The sequence below is a fragment of the Nansenia antarctica genome (assembly GCF_963989245.1).
Source record: "Nansenia antarctica genome assembly, chromosome: 4".
NCBI lineage: Eukaryota > Metazoa > Chordata > Actinopteri > Argentiniformes > Microstomatidae > Nansenia > Nansenia antarctica.
In genome coordinates, this window is record NC_137689.1 from 52,187,047 (window position 1) to 52,207,586 (window position 20,540).

The 20,540-nt window shown below is 42.7% G+C and overlaps 1 protein-coding gene across 1 annotated transcript in view; it reads left to right on the forward strand.

Annotated features, from left to right (window-relative positions):
- Positions 1–20,540, forward strand: part of palm2akap2 (PALM2 and AKAP2 fusion) — an 85,855-nt gene that overhangs the window by 33,380 nt on the left and 31,935 nt on the right. Inside the window, exons 5-9 of the mRNA XM_080529771.1 lie at positions 3,277–3,391; positions 3,786–3,807; positions 4,602–4,703; positions 7,107–7,886; positions 16,143–16,210. Coding sequence (XP_080385897.1) covers positions 3,277–3,391; positions 3,786–3,807; positions 4,602–4,703; positions 7,107–7,886; positions 16,143–16,210 — 1,087 coding nt within the window. The remainder of the gene's footprint in view (positions 1–3,276; positions 3,392–3,785; positions 3,808–4,601; positions 4,704–7,106; positions 7,887–16,142; positions 16,211–20,540) is intronic.

Below are 20,540 nucleotides of genomic sequence, written 5' to 3' on the forward strand. Positions count from 1 at the left end.
CACATGCACACACACACACACACACTCTCTCTCTCTCTCTCTCTCTACACACACAAAACAATTACGCTCCATTGTGTCCTAATGACAGGAACACACATGATGCAAGACAGCAGTAACTAATAACAGGCAGCTGCTGTTGTGTTCTGCATCCCCACACAGACACACCACACACACGCATACACACACACACACACACACACACACCACACACCACACACATACTCACGCACACACACACACACACACACGCACATACACCACACACACACACCACACACACGCACACACAAACACACACACACACACACACGCTACCACCACCATCATCATCATCACATACAGTGAACAGTAAGATGAAGAATGGAGATAGTTCATGCCTCACGACAATCCAAGGCTTTATGTCTCTCAAAAATAGAGACACCGATAAGCTAATCTCAAGTCAAGTCAAGTAGTTTCAGACAATAGTATATTTACTTGTGGTCAGAGCCATGTTGTATCTGTAGCAGCAACAGAGGCTGCAGACAGTGCCTTGTGTTCCCAGACTAATTGTTGATATCGTGGGAAGGCTCCTTCTCCTTTGTTATTGCTGACCATGGAACCTCTGAGCTCCAAACAATGGCAGGAAATTGACCAGGGAGGAGGCAAGAGTGGGTTCCTCCGCGCGCTGCTTCCTCATTGGTTGCCAGCATTAAGAATAACCGAGATCTGAGTTCCTTTGGGAGAGATGGAATGTAGAGTGTGTGTGTGTGTGTGTGTGTGTGTGTGTGTGTGTGTGTGTGTGTGTGTGTGTGTGTGTGTGTACGTATACGGATAGGTGTGGGTGGGTGTGTGTGACATGCGTGCAAGACATGTGTGGTCTGCTAGAATATCCTAGCTCAAGTCTAGATGCTTTTTCATTGCATGCAAGGTTCTGTACAGTAAATACTCATATTGATCCATTGGCTGTTTTGACTGTCAAAATATGAGAGAGCTTTTGTTCCCATGTCAGAATCAATTGGTGTATTTATGATTGCACACAAAGACTGAACATCAGCTTGTGATTTTGGTCACAACTCTTTTTGCCAAGCAGAACCCACAAGGAATTACCCGTGGATTAAAAGGACCGCAAACATGATCCAAAGTTTGGAACCCTACAATATTATTTATGAACTGTATTTACCGTAACATGTACAGTATGTACAGTAACTCACATTCATATAACAATCATATGAACTCAAACCCTGTTGTCCAACCAGAATGATGCTTTCTGTCTCGTTTGCATGTTTGCTTCACTGAGTGCAGCAGCTGAATCCAACATTTACCGTCTGGTGTACCAGGCTTTCACACCACACTGCTCACACATGTGCACTTGCTTTACACCACCATTCTGCTAAAACCCCACCTGGCTTCAAACTGTGTTTGATTGAGTTTGCCTGGTGCAAGGGAACCAATGGAATAGTGGCAAATGTGCACTATAACACTCCAGGCTGGCTCAGGCAAACGCTATTTGAAACAATCTCAAATACTATTTCCCCATTCTGGGAAAGTGTATCCAAACTTTTGACTGGGACTGTAGGTTTGGTTATAAAAAAAACACATCACTATTATTCTGAGTGGCAGTAAAGTCACACCAGCTAAAGCCTGCGTGTGGACAGTTGTCAGGGAAATACTAAATAAATGCTTTGGGAGGAGAAGGGAGGGAGAGAAGGATGTGTACAGTGGAGCCCCTAGACTTTTGGGGGCCCTAAGCAAACAACATTATGGAGGCCCCTGGTAAGGGTCTTAGGCGGGTGACGATGTGGACATTTTAAAATGTATTTATTTCCCTGACACTAAAATATAATACGGTTTTTTACGAAGTTCGCGCATATGCGCGCGCTCGTGTGTGTGTAAGTAAAAAAACTGTCTGAAAGACTAGCGTCTCTTTTACAAAGGAGCCCTGGCCAAGACAGCCACAATACAACAATTACATTTGACATAATAAAAGCACATAAAAACATGCAAAGCACATTACATAAAAACAGTAAAAACAGTAGAAACAGTAAAAACAGTACATGACCACAGGTACAGTAGCACACCTAGTACACATTGCGACATACTGGACCACAAGTAGCATACAAATTACATGCAACATGGAGCATGTAAATGATATTTATATAACGTACTTTTCATCTCAGCGGATTGTTTGGCCCGTCATACAATTACCAGCCAGACCCTGGTTGCGTCTCTCAGCGACTTTTTACTTTTGGCTCTATCTATCTATCTCGCTACAGGTGTCATATAACCCTAACCCATATCCTGTCATATAAAAGTACCTTATTGAATCTCCAGGTAATGTATTTCTGACATCCATCACTTTTGCTGTCGTTAAGATACTTTATTTTTCTGTTTTGGTAGTCTGTCCAATGTGACAATTGCCCTCCTCCACCGGCCCTAGTTTTGGATCTAGCTTGCTGTTCATTATTTTCATGATAAAACGTCATAACATCTTCATATACACCATACAGTAGACACTGAACAGTAGACATAAGACATGTTCATAAATGTTTATCTTATATGTGTATATGTTTGTGAATATGTTTTCTGTTTTTTTGCACCTTCGGAAGAGCCACTACAATTTCATTGTATAGGCAACTGTACAACGACAATAAAGTCTATTCTATTCTATTCTATACAGGATAAATACTGATTAACAGTAGGCTACTTTGGCAAATGCCCATTGAACAGATTTATGTATTATCCTATCTTAAGAAAACTAATGTAACACTCCCATCTGGGGAAAAATTTTGTTTGTTTTTTTTGTTTTTATTTTTTGAATAAAAAATTGGAGGCCCTTTTTGTTTGGTGGCCCCAAGCAATTGCCTTGGTTGCCTCTATGGACGGGGCGCCTCTGGATGTGTACAGTACCTGGTTGCTACTGTGGTCACAGTTATGTTCACTGACCAGAACCCTGGGTTTTTGGTATTTTAAAGCTGCACTAATAACCAAATGGAACTCTAGTTCAACATGACACTCTTAGGGTGCATTCGTAAATACGCTCTGGAAATCTGCTAGTTTCAACTGAAATCAGTTAATTTACGAAAGTTCAGAGAGCACCCGGGTACGCTGTGGCGCTCTCTCTTGGGCTGTTCCTGTGGGATAACCCTTTGAAGAATCATTTTTGGTACCATGTACAGAATGTAAGAATGTGTCCCTGTTCTACAGAGATAGCTGAAGAACCCTTTTTTTTCGGAGATGATATTGTGAGTTGTATCCAGTTGTAATGATATGTTCTCTCCTGCTGTTTTGTGGTTCCAGACTGGAGTCGGAGATCGGTCTGCTGGAGAGCGAGGAGTCACAGATCTCAGCCAAAGAGCAGGTTCTCAGAGAACGACTGAGAGAGACAGAGAGGTCCATAGAAGACCTGCAAAAAGTAAGAGTGAAGATCAGATCCAGATCTGCTGTTGTTTCACCCAGACCCAGACTCAAATAGTATTTTTAATCATTTCAGAGATTAAGCTGTGCTTGATTAAGTTTACTTGGCACAATGGAATAGTATTAAAAATGCAAACCCCACCTGGAGCGCCTGGCTCAAGCAAACACTCAAAATACTTTTTGATCTAGGTCTGATTTTACCTCACTTCAGAGTCATCTGAAATGTGCTGACTTTGACTCACCTGTGGCGTAGTAAATTGTTTCAAATGACATTGCAGTTAATGGAAAAGGTTTTTGAATTAAAGCAAAATGCATCGTTCATGTAGGCTGCTGTCATTATAATCAGAAATGTCTTGCTCACTGAGATGTCTGACTCTTTTTCCTCTTTCCAGAGTTTTCAAAATCAAGATGGAGGTAGGAAAAATCTTAAGCCCACTTCACACCTTCATTAGTTAACAAATATTCCCTCATTTTATTATTAATTAGCTATGACATATTTTTGTCAATCAATCCAGAGGTTGAAAAGACCTGAATTTCAATTCACCTCTAGAATTAATGGGATCAAAACTAAGTTGACCATCTATACTGATACCGTATGTACACATACACACACATACACACACACACACATTCACTCCCACACTTTCTGTCCAGCCTCCCACATATGATGGAGAATGCAGGCATAGCTAGCTAGCTCCTACTGGTTGTGTATTAGTGACCCCTCTCTCCCTCACTACTCACCCCTCATTGCCTTTGTAAACCCGGAGGGGTCCCTCTCTCTGTGTCACACATTAGGCCCTTGGACCGTTTCCCTACTGCCTCAGCGAGACTATTGAGCTGGACACATAAGGCAATGACTCGGCACTCTGTTTACCCTGATCCACCTATTCACCGGGAATCCCCCTGATCCCAGGCACGCTTTGTTCCCCCCTAATACACTCCCCTCTGCTTTTGCCTGCCTAAGCACTGGGTTGCTGGGGAAAGAGAAAGGGATAGAGAGAGAGAGAGAGAGAGAGAGAGAGAGAGAGGGAGAGAGAGAGAGAGGGAGAGAGAGAGAGAGAGAGGGAGAGAGAGAGAGGGGTACTGGGAGAGAGAGATAGATAGAGAGAGAGAGAGAGTTAAAGTTAGGAGGGGGAGGGGGTAAACCAGGGGGGCGTTGGACACTGGGGGTCGGTTTTGACTTCCTCTCCTGCTCTCCGCCCCGACAGATGCGGTGAATTACGTCCGTTCTCAGATCCCAGACCACCCAGAGATATACACCCAGACTCGGGCCACTGCCCCTGGGGACGACCCGCTCCCAAAGAAGCCTGGTAGGTGCTGGGGGTTTGGGGGAGGGGGGAGGGGGTGAGGGTGGGTAGGGTGTGGTGAAGGGGGCGGGGGGGGGTTGTTGCTTGTTTTGGGCCGGAGCCAGGGACTGGTAATGGGGATTACAGACATGAGATGGAGGCACAACGTGGCGACCAACAGCCTCCATATAGGACCGCACACACACACACACGCACACACACACACACACACACACACACGCATGCATGCACACACACACACACACACACACACACACAGTTTCCATATGACCAGACACACACATACACAAACACTGTGTCTGCGCGACCACATGCACACACACACACACACACACACACTTCACACACACACTTCACACTCCACCAGCTCTTTACTAATAACACTCGCAAATGTCAAAGATAGCTGGCTCATCCTCTGGCTTAGCGTAACCACCTAGCAGACAGACACTGTAACACACCTGTCGATCAAAGAGCTGTGGTTCAAGAGCTCAGGCTTATGACAAATTCACACTGACAAGTTACATTGGAAGTTGTTGAGCGTATGTAGTATGTAATGTTGTTAAGTGTTGTGGTGATGTATGCATAGCTGTTTTGAAACATATGACATGACATTCTATGACATTATGACACGTGTCATGTTAATACAGTGTATTTCTGCTTCAGTGTTTCTGCTTGTATTTCCAGTGTGTTTTGCACTGTCCTGCAATTCAAAGCTAACCCTATTAGTATTGAATAGAACGATTTACAATTACCTTCTATTTGTTTCTGACATGCGACAACATCAACAATAAAGTCAATGTCAACACATTGTTTTGCACTCCATGCTGACCAAAGAGGAATCATTCTATTGCATTCAAATCAAATGCGATTCCAGATTCTCTAACAGTAAAGTGTACCTAAAGGTTAACACATTGTAACAATACATGGTGATGTAAACAGAGGAAAGGGAACAAGAAAAAAACAACCCATGAAACAGTCACATGTGACATGAGTGAGAGAATCAGAGTGAGTCATGGAGAATGCATGTCAGTACAAATGTCAACTGGGTTGTGGAGGATCAACAACAAACTGGGTTGTTGTCACTCACCAGCCATGTGACATGTAAACAGTGTGAGGCAAAGGTCAGCTGACTTGACCAAAGAGTTTACATCAGAATGTACATCAGGGAATGGGTTTGGTTTGCTGTTCACATGTGAAACTGATAGTTTAGAGTGATATAGCGTTCAGTACTTTGAGGGTTCTCTCTTTAAACTTCAAAGTATATGAAAAGCATCTGACATGACATAAAGATGTGCAAGACACACACTACCGGTCAAAAGTTTTCAAAACCTCCATTTTATTTATTTTATAATCACTCAGTAAGTTGAATTGAGTCCATCTTAATGCAAGGATAATAGTTTATGTAATTTTGGAATTAATATATTTGTTTCATAGGGTCTCTGATTTGCATAGGAATCAATCACACACTGTGTGGATCAGGTTGTCATTGCAAACTGAGCAAATGGAGAGGAACAAAACTGCAGGAATGCGGGAAACAGGAATGCGACCCTGAAGCCTGGGGAGACTTACAAAAATCTACAAAAGAATGGTGGAGAGGAAAAAGCACGCTCGATGGAACAACATCATCTCAGTCACTCTACAAAATTGGTCTATAACCAACCAAGTGGCCAAAAGGAATCCCTTAATGGAGCATAATCTATCTCATATCTATAGTTGTGTTTGCAACAATTAATTCAAGTGATATAGCAAAAAAAGTGGCTGGAAATGTATATTTCGTTTTACTACAAAGCATTACGTTTAGTGAAAATTCAGCACATGCAATGCAGTTTCCACACCATCTCTCATGTGAAGAATAGTGGTAGCTTCATCATGTTATATTAAAAATATATTAATTCCAAAATTACATAAACTATTATCCTTGCATTAAGATGGACTCAATTCAACTTATTGAATGATTTGTTGATTTTTGCAAAATGTAAATAAAAACTGGAAACATGTAGGTGTTTTTTTTGCCAAACTTTGCTAAACAGTTTACCGGTATGTTGAGAAAACACAAACATTTTGTAATGGAATTCATTGCATTTAGCAGACGCTTTTATCCACAACAATAAGTAAGTCTTTGAAGGTAATTGTTCAGTTATGTAAGAATAATGACATTTAAGAGAATGCTTGATGTATAGTACAGCAATGCTATCTATCTATGTATGAATAATCCCTAATGTGCACTATATGGGCTGGTTTCCTGGATCTAGTTTAAACCTAGTGCTAAAATAATCAGCATTTTCTTTAGAGAATCTCCATTGAAAGTGTGATTTGGTGATTTGGTGCCAAATAGAACGTTTTGATTCTTAGCATGATGAGTAACCATATGTTATGTTCTGTGTGTGTTTCCCACCCTGTCTGAAGCCATGTACGCTATGGAGATCAACGTGGAGAAAGATAAGAAGACGGGCGACACCAGGATCCTATCAGCCTCGGCGGTGAGCCCAGACGAGGTCCCACAGCGGGGGGTGAAGGTTTACGATGACGGGCGCAAAGTGGTGTACGAGGTCCGCTCGGGGGCCTCCACCACCCTGGAGAATGGGGTGCACCCCTGGAGCTCTGCAGAGGTGGACGAGCTGATGCAGCGCGTGGGCCAGCCCAACAGCGGCCGGGTGGAGGGGGGTACGGCCAAGGTGATGGTCACCCCCGCTGACCCCCCCTCCCCTGACCCCAGCTCCGCCCCAAGCACGGCCCCACCGCCCGTCCCTTACACCCTGCCCCAGACCTTACTCAAGGAGACCAAGCTGGAGATGATGCGCGGAGGCGGTGATCAAGGCTTAGGCCCGGTGACCACTCAGCCCGGCTCTCGCCACCAGTACGAAGGCGAGGTGACAGAGGCCCCTGAGGCCACGTCAGAGAAGCCTGTCACTATGATCTTCATGGGATACCACAGCGTGGAGGACGAGGACGAGAGCAAGCGGCTGCTGGGCTTCGACGGCACCATCAAGGCCGAGATCGTCCTGATCGACGAGGACGACGAGAAGTCGCTGCGGGAGAAAACGGTCACTGACGTCTCGGCGGTGGATGGCAACGCCGCCGACCTGGTGTCCGGCCGGCCGCTCTCTGACGCCGCCACTGAACTGTCCTCGGAGGGCAAGGACGACAGCTCGGCCACCACCAAGGAACTCCCCCTGCCGACGCCAGGTATAGAAAAGAAAAAGCGCTGCCAGTGCTGTACGATCATGTGATCATGTGACCTCTTTTACCCCCGCCCCCTTCCAAAATTCAACTTCCTCTTTTTCCTGACCTGGGAAGCACATTCAAACCAAGGCTCTTCTTCCCTAAGCCCCTCCCCCTCCCCGGTTACTAACAGACCTCCGCCACCTCTGGACCTGCTGATTGGCTGTACACTCTTATCTGAGCCTCGACTTTTCGGGTGCACACTCTCTCTCTATCTGAACTACAACCTGGTGATGCACTCTCTCTCTCTCTCTCTCTCCCCTCTGTGAGCTGGGAATCACTCTCTCCTCTGGCCTGTCTCCGTTATGTATTAGAACACCAAACAACATCCAAACCAAGCATAGAATCAGTCGTTTATTGTATCCAATATACATACTAGGGCATGGTGTTATGTTTGAGTAATCTGCCATGAGAGTCGACGAGAGGACAAAATCAAGACAAGTCAGGTGAAGAAAGATGTACCTGTAACAATACAACAATACAACAACAAATACAACTTACTATCCTTTCCATGCCAGTGAGCTTGTTCAGATCATAGCTCCTTCTAAGTTGTTCCACTCAGACATGCTCCTATTTCAAGAAGTGTCTGGCACTCAAACAAAACGGATGTACACATACACAGATGTGTCACCCCTACAACTGTCCAGTGGCCTTACTGAAGCAAAATTAGGTTTTCCCTGTACCAATCAGGCTGCCAGTGTTAGTTATGAATTAATAGCTGTTATCATGCCAGACACTTACAATAGGCTTGCATTGTACATAATATGCTCTCCTCATAACATGTGCAGAGTGTAGGGGGAACTCTGCCTTGGTATCTGTGCCTATTTATTCTCTTGTATGAAAAGTAATAGACTTATTTCAACTTTGCTGTTGTATTTGAATGTTTTTTGTTTTTTTTTGCTTTTGAAAACAAAACACGAAAGGCCATTGAATGGACTTCTGTATCCACGAAGAAGAAATCCTCACCAACGCACATACTAAGTGCTCTGACTCAGTGGACTCTGGCTTTCAGGTTTCTGTCTGTCCAACTCTCTCTCTCTCTCTCCCTCTCTCTCTCTCTCTCCCTCTCTCTCTCTCTCCCCCTCTCTATCTATCTACCTATTCATCTCAATGGCTTGGTTCAGAGATGGTGGTTCTCAAGGTTAAGGCTATGTGCCAAGAACAGAGTAGGAACTAGGGGGTCTGATTGATTCATGATGTGCTCCTTTCCCCCTTTATTATGGTTCAACATCCTATTCTAGGCTCTGCAGAACCACGACTGCCAATCGAAGCTTTCCAGCTGCATATCTCTTGTGTATCAAACTCTCTTATCTTACTTATGTACAGAAAAGTAAGAAAGTAAGAAGAGAAATGTGATTATGTCTTAGTGGGCGCTAATGCAGAAGTTTCACACACTGCCATTCTATTGAGAAGGTCTGAATCAACCAAGGCCCCAGATCGGATTTGCATTACATGCCCTGAACCAGTTTACATGTAAAGTTAACATGGTGCTAAATCATTATAGGGCCTTGGTTATGGTCTGTAGCTGTGCACAAACAATCACATGGAAACTGTACACCACCAATAGACCCCTACAAAATGGAACATTTAAAAACCAAAAACTGACAAATGATTGATATTTGACGTGTTACATTCTGATATCACTGCGTTTACAGTTAGCATCATTCGCGAACGTGCAGAAATATTAAAGCTTGCTATCAAAACAGGAAGCTTCAAGGCTTCCTCAATAGACTCTTAGGGTGTGAGCGAACCTGACTGCTTTTTACCACCAGCAAACACACAGACCAATCAAAGTAGCTATCGCAGTAGGCTAGCTCTATAAAGTAGCTTGTTGTGGGGGTTGGCACTGTTAGCAATGATAAACACACATATCCACTGAGGGACAAAATAAATCTGTGAGCCAAAATGTTCAAACTAAATTCAAAATGAATAACATTAGAATATTGTTCAAAATACATATACCTGTATTTATACAATATAAAAGATGTCTGAAATGCAGATCACATATAGGCATACATGTTCTACAATGTACTGTATATCTCATGTTTGAACCCTTTCATACTACAGTGGTTGGAGGTTCATTTCGAGATATTACAAGTACAGGAAGTGGCAGTGTGTTGTGCTTTGGTGAAGCCTAGCACAGTCAAAGCCCCTACGTCGCTCACCCAACCTCAATAATGTGAAGGTATCTTAGTCCTTGATGTGTGAACAGCCAACACTGACATCTCTTAGTGGTACAGCGTGTTCAAACACTATACTGTGCCTCGCTAAACCCAGGTCAATCCCAATCTGTGATCAAGGTTAGTGATTTGCACAGTTTCACACAGTACACACAATACAGTACGCCTGTAGATAAAGAATGTATATACGCTCTATAGTGCTAATTTTATTTTCCACTTGTATTTATAGAGATTATAGTGAAAACAATATATACATATTATTTGTATATATTTTATGCATCCAGAAATTCCATAGGTCCTAAACAGGGTCCTGGGTTATTCTTTCACTAATATCCACTGCTTTGCTGTGTCTGTTGAGTCTCACTAACTAACCCTCCACCCCTCCCTTCCTCTTCTCCACCCCACACACTCTCATGACAACAGAGTGATATCAACATAGGAGTTTGCTCCTAAACACAACGCTGTGTTCATACGCCCACAAGTTGCTCTTTAATTCAGAGCTGGGGCACTCTAATCGCAAAGCCATCATATTTTTTTATAACAACTTTGAGTTTTTTTCCCCTCCCCTAGAGTGTATTGAAGTTTGCTTTGTATGAACAATGATTTGCAAAGATTTTCTTTTACTATGAATTATTGATATACATTTTTACAGGGCTGGTTTCAGACCTTGCTAATTATTTAGAGGGGCAGTATGCTAAACCTACAGAAGTAGGAAATTAACAGTGGGGTGATATTATTCAATAACCTCCATCTTTAAACCAAGCACAAATGATTACATGCTGATACAGAGGTCACCACTACGGAAAGGGGTTTCAATGCAATTGTCTCGCAACAACCAAACCTTCTCCAGTAATAACATCGGCTTTAACTTATGGATTTCATTGCAATATTGAAAAGTCATCTGAGACTGCGGAAATGCATCAAAATCAGGTTGAAATCATATAGTTGTGTATTACCCGGTGTTAAATAATTTTTAAAAAGAAAATACTGACAGTCTCACTGTCACTATTGTCCCCTGCCTCACCTGACCACCTGCTTCTCTGAGCAAGGCTGTGGTTGGTTCTGTAAACGTTTCTGCTTCCTTATTGGTTTGAAGGTAGATAGGCTGTGGACACTTGTTATATTGAGAGATCTAAAAAAAAAAAAAAAGGAACAATCTAAATGTTTAATACCCACAATAAAATCCAGACCACAAGCTTCTAACCAGTCATCCAAACTGTGCACGAGGGAGACTTGGTTCGAACCCTACCCATCACACACTCGTACAGGACACATGTACGAGAAAGATTCATCATTTCTAATTCTGTTTCTCCCATCATGTTTTAGAAAACTGTCTTTACAATGTTGCTTTGCTTAATATTGTAACTCTAATACAAAATAATTTATGGGTGGGGCTCTCATCTATTTTATGTGGATGTTAAGGAAACATAATACACTAGAAAATACACACAATACTCTCACTTAGCAGATCATATTGTTGCCATATTTTATATAGTGTGGTCTGCTGACATTCAGTCTAGAGGTGAGTAGACCTGTGATCACTAACACAGGACAAGGCAATAGCATTAGGTTGACCTTGCTTCTTCAACATCAAGTTGGGGCTTGGGTCTGACAATATCAATATTCCAACACTCATTTATCCAGGTGAATTCCTTACATGAATCACTGAAATTGATTATCGATACAGAATGCTGTATGATACAGCATAGTATAGATGTGTCACAGATTCATCATTATAGAGGTGAGCATCTCTGTAGATGATTCCTTTAGTTTTTAAAAAGATCTACAAATATCACTGTCACTATGTTCGTCTGTATCTATGGTGCAAAATATGGTGTTTTGAAGACATGGGAACCTACCGTATGGTAATCATAAGGACTTATTGGTGAAACGCCTCTGACTCAATGTTGTTTAGCAGCACAATTGTTAGCATCTGCCACACTGCCATATATCCATATACAGAAGACCATCTGATATGTGAGACTTACTTTGAAAAAAGCTTCCGTGGTACAATTTCTCTCTGTCTAAAAAGCGAATGGGAATGAATACACTTTGCCATGAAACCGCTGTGCTTTTCAAATGAGAAAACATCTGTATTTTTGTAACCTACCTGAGGTGTAGTTTTATTTTTTATTGTTCCACCCTCTTCTCCTTTTTTATGATTATGATACTCACTCTATCGCTCTCTCTTTCATACATAATCCAAATCCCACTCTCCAATCCCACTCTCTCTCCAATCCCACTCTCTCTCTCTCTCTCTTCCTCTCTCTCTCTCTCTTTCTCTCTCTTTGGTTCGAACTGCCAGTCACCATGCTGTAACAGTGGCTTTCCCTCTGTATGGTATACCTTAGTCAAAATAAACTGCATTTTTTTCACTGTGCCTACCCACCTGTGTCTTTGCTATGGTTCTTTCTCTAACTCACTTTTCCATCGCCAGGACGCACTCTACTCCCCTCTTTGCCTGGGCCCACTGCATCCTTATCAACTTACCAGCACCACTAACGTCACATGTATAAACTGTATGCTGAATTCCAAATCGACCCCACTAAACACTTCTGTGCTGTAAGGATTGATACTGTATGTTTAGCAAATATTGCAACACCTTTGTATAGGCTGGGTAGAATTCACACTGCATCGTTGACACCAATCCAATCCGCTCAGATCTACAGGAGTGTGACTAAGTGGCTAGGGGTCGATTTGGGATTCAGCAATGGTCAACCTTTCCTCAGCATAACTAACACAGTTCACACACTTCCTCTTCACTTCTGCTGCTACTACCAGGGCTGCTCTGCCATTCATGACTTAACCCAACACAACAAACAAGCAGATATCTATAGTATAATAGTATACTGGAACTACAACCAGTGAAAAGTAGGGATTAGCCATTTTTGTAACAGTTTTCCCAACTGCTTTGTAAATTGTAAATGTTAAAATGGCAGCGGAGTAGATGTTCTGGGACATTTTGTAACTCATTGGGATTTTGAGTCGTATTGACTGTGATTGCAATTTGTTATCTAGGTACAATGTAAAGAAATCTATTAATTTGTACAAATATTGATGAAATATGTCTTGACTTCGGGGTAAGTAATTCACAGTTTCCAATGTTTTTTAAAAAACAATCCCCTTCCATTTATGATCAAACTTATATTAACACTGACTAGAAGATAGTAGTAGAGCATCTAAACTTACACACCCTCATCTTAAGCTCTTGATTATGTTCAACCCATTACCTGCATGTCACACACACTCTATAATGATCATTTGCATATGCATATTAAGGTTAGTCTGTGGTGTTGATTGAAAGGAGCTAATTGATTGCGATGATTAGCATGGTTCTATATGGAAGAGTAGGTCTCAAAGATCATGTATAATGCAGTATGTTAGGAATGATCCATTATTACATTGTAGTCATTAGTTCAAGAGAGTCAGATGTATATCTTAAAGAGAGCACACTCCAAACTTTGAGACAAACTCAAATCAAATCAATTCACAAACAGAATGTGAACAGCCCACTTGAGGAGATCCTCTCCACAAGTACTATAATCATCCATCCCAGACCTTCTCTATCGTTTTCCCTGCAGTGCACTTGTACACTCCTCTCCACAGCATAGGATTGGTGTAGCACCATATCATTAAACCAATCCTATGCTTTCAATAATGTGTATGGGGATTGGGTCAAGTGTACATTTCAGGCAAAGGATGTAGATACAGGGTCTGTGTTTGGGTTCTCTAATCAGCTGTGTCAGTCATCACAGATCAGATCAGGCCGGAATTCAGTAGTTCACAACATTGTTGAATGCTCAGAGAGTAATATATTGTTCAGAACAGGCATGCTGTATAATGTGTGGAACACAGACTAAGGATTCATGTCAGCTCTATTCATGCTATTTCTAATTGCAACGTTCAGCGTGTTGCACCATCCTGGACATGAGCCACATAAAACATACTGCAGGATCTTCCAATCCTGTGTGGCTCTATGGCGACCCCCTCCCTCTCTTTGTGCCACTGCAGGGAAGTCACTGAAAATAACAGACTTGAACACACACTGCAGGCAAACTGTTGTGGTGCTGTGTGCCTGCACCATGGAAATGAAGGTGCTGGAATTGATGTTTTGCAGTGTCATTTTCATCGTGCGTGCAAAACGCTCTCTGATCAGATCACAAACACCAAATAGGCCTACTAGGACACACCAGGAAGTGAAAGAGCACACACTGTAAGCTCACAGCAAGAGGATGCTGACAAAACCATTGTAATGTTTCTTTAAATGAACAATTTCAGTTGTGTGATGCATACAAAATAATATTGCCTTATAAACAAGCCTAGCGCCTTTCACGGAACCTTGGTGCAGCCATTGCTATAGACTATCATGCAACTGCACTGTTAAAAAAAGAGTTTGGAAACGCAATGAAATTGGACACATTCTTGCAACTAGGTGTTATAATGATTTGAATGGATATGATGTACAATGCGTTATGCTGCATTACAGGTAATAGATAGTAGTATTTCTTTATCATGAGATTATTTGTAATGCTGCATAAACATGGTTTAAGAATATCCATGAAAACCATACAATGTTATATAGCCTCATGAACATTCCGAGCAGCTTTTATAGTTGATGCAGCCACAGCAGGAGAGGTCATTGTAAAGCGCTTTGGAATAAGCTATATAAGTGCAGTCCATTTAACAGTGCGGTAAGATACGAGAGGCCTTGATACGTAAAACACATTTCAACAGTTAAGGGATCGCTTGCCCCATGTTGCATTGTCTTATGAATATGTTAATAACACTGTACATGCAGTGAAGTAAGTGAGGCTGAGCCACCTTAATGTGGCCTTTAGTGTACCGCTCACTTTATGATAGAAAAGCAGAGGGTGAGAGATCAGTCTTATCAAAATGATCATTACAGAAAGACTCTGTGATGTAACCCCGCTGGTGGAACGAGCTCCCCACCGCTGTCAGGACTGCAGAGTCCCTCCCTATCTTCCGACCCATCTCTTCAGGCTACACCTTAACTGTCCCTCCTGAAACCTCCCCATCCTCCTGTTCAGTTTCTCTACTGTATATTAACAACAACAAAAAATACCTTCTTCTAGCATTATGACTGCCAATAGCCCCTGGCCCGAGCAGAGATTACTTTTCTTGCGATGACTGATGGATAGATGATTCACTTGTATACACAAATGTATTTGTTGTAAGTTGCTTTGGATAAAGGCGTCTGCTAAATGCCAAACATGTAAAAGTAAATGTACGGTAATCCAGTAACCTCAGGCCCAGAGCACCAGGAGATGGGCTCTGCTGATGAGATCACAATGAAGAGTCATGGCAACATAGTATCTCTAGGAACACATCTACTACAGTACTACACACACATATGAGCACATGCACACACACACACACACACACACACACACACACACACACATACACACACACACATACATACACACACACACACATGAGCACATGTACACACACAAACGCACACATGCAAACAACACACAACACACAACACAACGCATACACACACACACACACACACATCTCAAACACACACAACAAAATAGGCCTGTCCTCTGGGAGAACATGTAATCAATTTATCTGAAGACAACAGAAGGGGCTCATACGCTGTAACACAGACAGGGAAACACCTAAGTCAATGCAATGAATCCACACATGCATTACTGTGATAAGAAACCACATACAGTACACAGCTCTGGTGGCTTGTAGTCCGAGAAACATACTGCTGCATTATGTGTTTAGTATTGTATTTGATATGGGGATAACATGATGAGGAGGAGGAGGAGGAGCAGGAGGAAGAGGAAGATGAGAAGGAGGAGGAGGAGCAGAAAGAGAAGGAGGATTATGATAATGATGATGATGACAAGGAGAAAGAGAAGCAGAAGGAAGATGGTGATGATGATGATGATGGTGATGATGATGATGATGATGATGGTGATGGTGATGATGATGATGATGATGATGCAGTCACATGTCCACTTCAGCTCTGTTCTTATAGCTGTGTGTTTGTGTTCTATCTTAGGTAGCGGACTGACTACAGGGAATGGATTAATGGCTGCAGCTGTGGCAAAGCCTCCCCACACTGCAATGGTGAGTCTATGAACTTTCACCCCTTATATCATATTCCCCATATGCAGTTGTATCATGAGGGCGAGTGATAACGTGTGTAATAGGGACCCAGGGCGTGTGACTTGAATTCAGACACACATTCTGCAACGTGTAGATTACTTCAAATTCCCTGCAATACAGTATACAGTGTTTTTCATAGGAGGCTTTTCAGCGGTATATACAGCGTCTCTCTAGTCCTCTCTGTTCCTCTGTTTGTCGGCCTCTGACACATACATGTATACAGTCTGGGAGAGAGGATAATCATCCCTCCGTCTGGACAATGTCTTCGCTAAATGTTCCTCTCTAAGTGACACTAAGATCCTTCAATTCCATTGCTCTGCCATCATTTGCATCATGTACATTTACGTCATGATTAGGTAGCTATATGTTCCTATTTGTACAAGTATTGTATTTTCTGAAAACGTTAAAACATTATTGCTGAGAGTCTAGTTTTGCTCCTTGTTATGATTGAGCCTCAAACAGAAACCATACAATTTAGAAATCTAGGCTACGGCCTAGTATGTTATGAATGTTGAACTGCATTGTCTGTTATTATGTAAGTAAAAACAATGGTTTGGTCAGGAGAATGGATGATCTGGACCCGGATGAAAGGCAGACAGAGGGCAGAGGGCTTCTGTTAAATCTCTGCGTCTGGTTGTGTTTATCCATCTGGTAATAACATGTACTCCAGATGTCCCTAATGGTTGTTTATACTGTCGCATCCTGGATGTCATCAACCAAATGCAAACTATTAGTAGGTCTCTCTAATCTTATGGTTAATAACATAGTCTTGATTAAGGTATGGCTCACATTACTTTCAGTATTTAGCCCATAGACTGCAGAAAACTTGGCAATAGGGTTAGATTGAATAGGATTCAAGTCATTTCTTAAGTTAAGCGCACTACTGCATGACAACCTCTCACAAGGGGAGTTATGTAAGTGTTTGTCTCCACACATTAGCCACGTTACATAGCCTATAATAGACTGATAACGCACATGACATGACAAGACAATTAGTCACAGTAGAGCAGACTTTGGGTTTGTGTGACACATCTGGGGTGTGTGCTACATGATGGTGACGTCCGTTTTAAAGGAGGCATAGTTGGGATGCCTTTAACTTCAGACATTTCCTCTAATCAGATGACCAATCGATTATTGTTGCACGACTTAATTGTTCTAGAGAGTCTGTGTACTGTGTGTTTGTTATTGTCCACGGAAAAAAATCCCTTCATTCGCAGCTTTAAACATCCACTATTGACCTCCGGGGGCCACGTTTCGCCGGGTGAGGGAGGGGGGGGGAAACAAAAGCAGGATGAGGGCCAGATTGTTGCCCCAGCTGAATAGAGGGGAGCGGTAACCCGAGCTGGCCCTCCGTTCTCATTGTGTGGCCTCGGCTGTGATCAGTCCCTGTGATTGCCCTAGAATGAGAGAGAAACCTCCAGGACTACATTAGCCTTGCATTATTCAACAGAAAGACGGAGAGAGAGAGAGAGAGAGAGAGAGAGAGAGAGAGAGAGAGAGAGAGAGAGAGAGAGAGAGAGAGAGAGAGAGAGAGGGGGGGGGGGGTTGAGAGAGAGAGAGAGAGAGAGAGAGAGGGAGAGAGAGAGAGAGAGAGAGAGAGAGAGAGAGAGAGAGAGAGAGAGAGAGAGAGAGAGAGAGAGAGAGAGAGAGAGAGAGAGAGAGAGAGAGAGAGAGAGAGAGAGAGAGAGAGAGAGAGAGAGAGAGGAGGGGACAGTTCCGCGCTAGTGAGGCAACAGAGGAGGCTCTGGCTCTGTGCGTAAACGCTCAATGTCATCCCATCCCAGTCAGAACTGCTGCAAGCTTTCTAAGCAGGTCTGCTGCTCCACATCTCGCCGGTAAACCGGACGCATCAGTTGCGCAAATTCCATCTACTGAAGTGGGGTTATTCCCTACGTTTAATATTACCGTTAGCTTGCAATCTCTGAAGCCCGCAGCACGTTTGTGGAATCCTGACAGACACAGCGCTTGATGCCTCGCTCTTTGCAAAGGTATGTGTAAGTTATAATAATACACATTAGGTCATTATTGCACCGAATTATTTGATCGATACCCCTGAAGATTGTGCGTCATGCTAAATAGTTATATGTGTGGTGAATACACGATTGAGTGTACGGATGAAAGTATATCACCAGCTTCGCTCGTGTTTGTATTGTTTTAGGCTATATGACAATAAATGCATTCGTTGTTTTTGGACATTTAACGAATAACACTGTAAGCAACCCGGAGAGGATACGATAGACCCGCTGCGTCCTGTGAGAGTTGCCCAAAAGAGGTCAGTAGAGCAGACTGCTGCAGAGGTTTTCTCACTTCTCTTGCAGCATATCATCATATAATATGATATGACCTTAACACAAACTACCTGTGCAAACAAGCACACATTGAGCTTGGGGCATGTTGATATTATGCTTATTGATAATACTATAATTAGCCTATTGTGTTTTGTGTTTTGTGTTTAACCACATTTTATAAGTCACAATGCCTTAAAAGTGTCTTATGTTATCTGTTTAGTACATTCAAAGCTTCAGATAGTTCCTCCACTCCATACTTGGCTGCCTGCGTCATCCTGGAGTTTTCTTGCAATCAGTTATTATTCACAACATCAGGTGGTGTACTGCTGGTATTTGTCTTATATTCCATATTCACAGTCGGGTAGTTGTCAGTATGGGGTTTTGTGTTACAGAAATAGCCATGGCCTGTCTGCTGAGCTGAGCTATATCATTTCAGCTGTTTATTGTTTTAGCTGGGACAGCAAATGCTGTAGTTAGAGACCTCTAACTGCAGACCTGGGTGTCAGCTATGGTGATTGGCTCCATCACCAGAACTCCGCTATTTTAACTGTCAGGGAACAGTAGCATACAGTACATTCACTTGCCTGTGGGTGTCATTCATTGTAACCTGTGTGTGTGTATGTATGTGTGTGTGTGTGTGTGTGTGTGTGTGTGTGTGTGTGTGTGTGTGTGTGTGTGTGTGTGTGTGTGCGTGCGTGCGTGCGTGCGTGCGTGCGTATGCGTGCGTGTGTCTGTGTGCATGCATGCGTGTGTGCAGGCCCAAGTCCATCAATTACAGATAAAGGTAAACCACAGTGAGTGTACTAAGGATGACGTATTGGAGGTGTTTACCACTTTAAAGCTGACGCCCCCCACAAGGTGTTCCTCTCATGGATATTATTGCCAAACCATACCTGTCTATAAAGTACAGCATACACATTCAGAGTGAGCTTTCTGTCCTGTTTTCCTGATTGAATTGATCCTGACCCATTTAGGTCTTCAAAATTAATCTCTACTGTCTATATGCTTGCTGACACCAGTGTCCTTTGTACAATGGAGTCTACTGTCATGTAACACTGACATGCGCAATCAATTACATACGCTGTAGAAATCAATAGGGAGGTCTGATTCAACGGCATGACAGCCGCTGTGTGCCTTGTGTCCTTTGCTGCTGCAGTTAATTGACTGTCTCAGTTAAAAGGCACTTGAAGGTGACTGGTTGCTAACAATCAGGCGACTGAAGCATGTAGAGTGTTGAGGGACTATAGTTGTGTCTGGGGAGTAAAAAGGTTAAGTACATCAATCTTGCTTCATGAATCGCTCCTGTTGCAGTAAGCACATAATTAGCAACACATTTGCTAAGTGAAAAGGTACACAGGTGCCTCTGTCATTGTTCATAGGAAAGAAGATGTTTACTGTGTCCTCCTCTTTCTGTAATGGAAGGAGTGAACACTCACTTTAAGCCTGGGGGGTATCGTGAATACATTGGTAAAGATGGACCGGCAAAACACAAAGTGGCAACAGGATGATACTTGTGATGGAAATAGTAGCAGATTATTGTCCAACCACCTCCAAATGTCCAATTGAACACCTGCGGATAGAAGGTTTTTATTTAGCTCTCTGTCCTCCCTGTGTCCGACTGTGCTCTCAATCAGATAGATTGTCCTTCAGACAAAGAGAGTGTTTACCCCCAGCGGTCTAGAGATGAGAGCTTGAGGGGGGAAACGTTGGATAGGAACAAAGTTATCTTTTATGTCTTCCTTTAAAACTCGCCCGTTTCCCAGAAAGCAGATGACGTAACCACTAATGGAAGTTCTCATGGTTCTGAGAGAATGGGGTTTGTGAAGCAGTAGGAGGAGGTCTCCTCCAGTGGCTTGAGGTGTTTGTTGTCTTCAAAGGTTGTGGAGAATGGCTAATATTTCATTTTCATTTTCCCCTTGAAGACTATCTCAGACACTTGCAAGAAGTGATTATTTGATTTGCGATTGGACGAGACTCAACAATAGCTCCTGCCGATCAGTGTC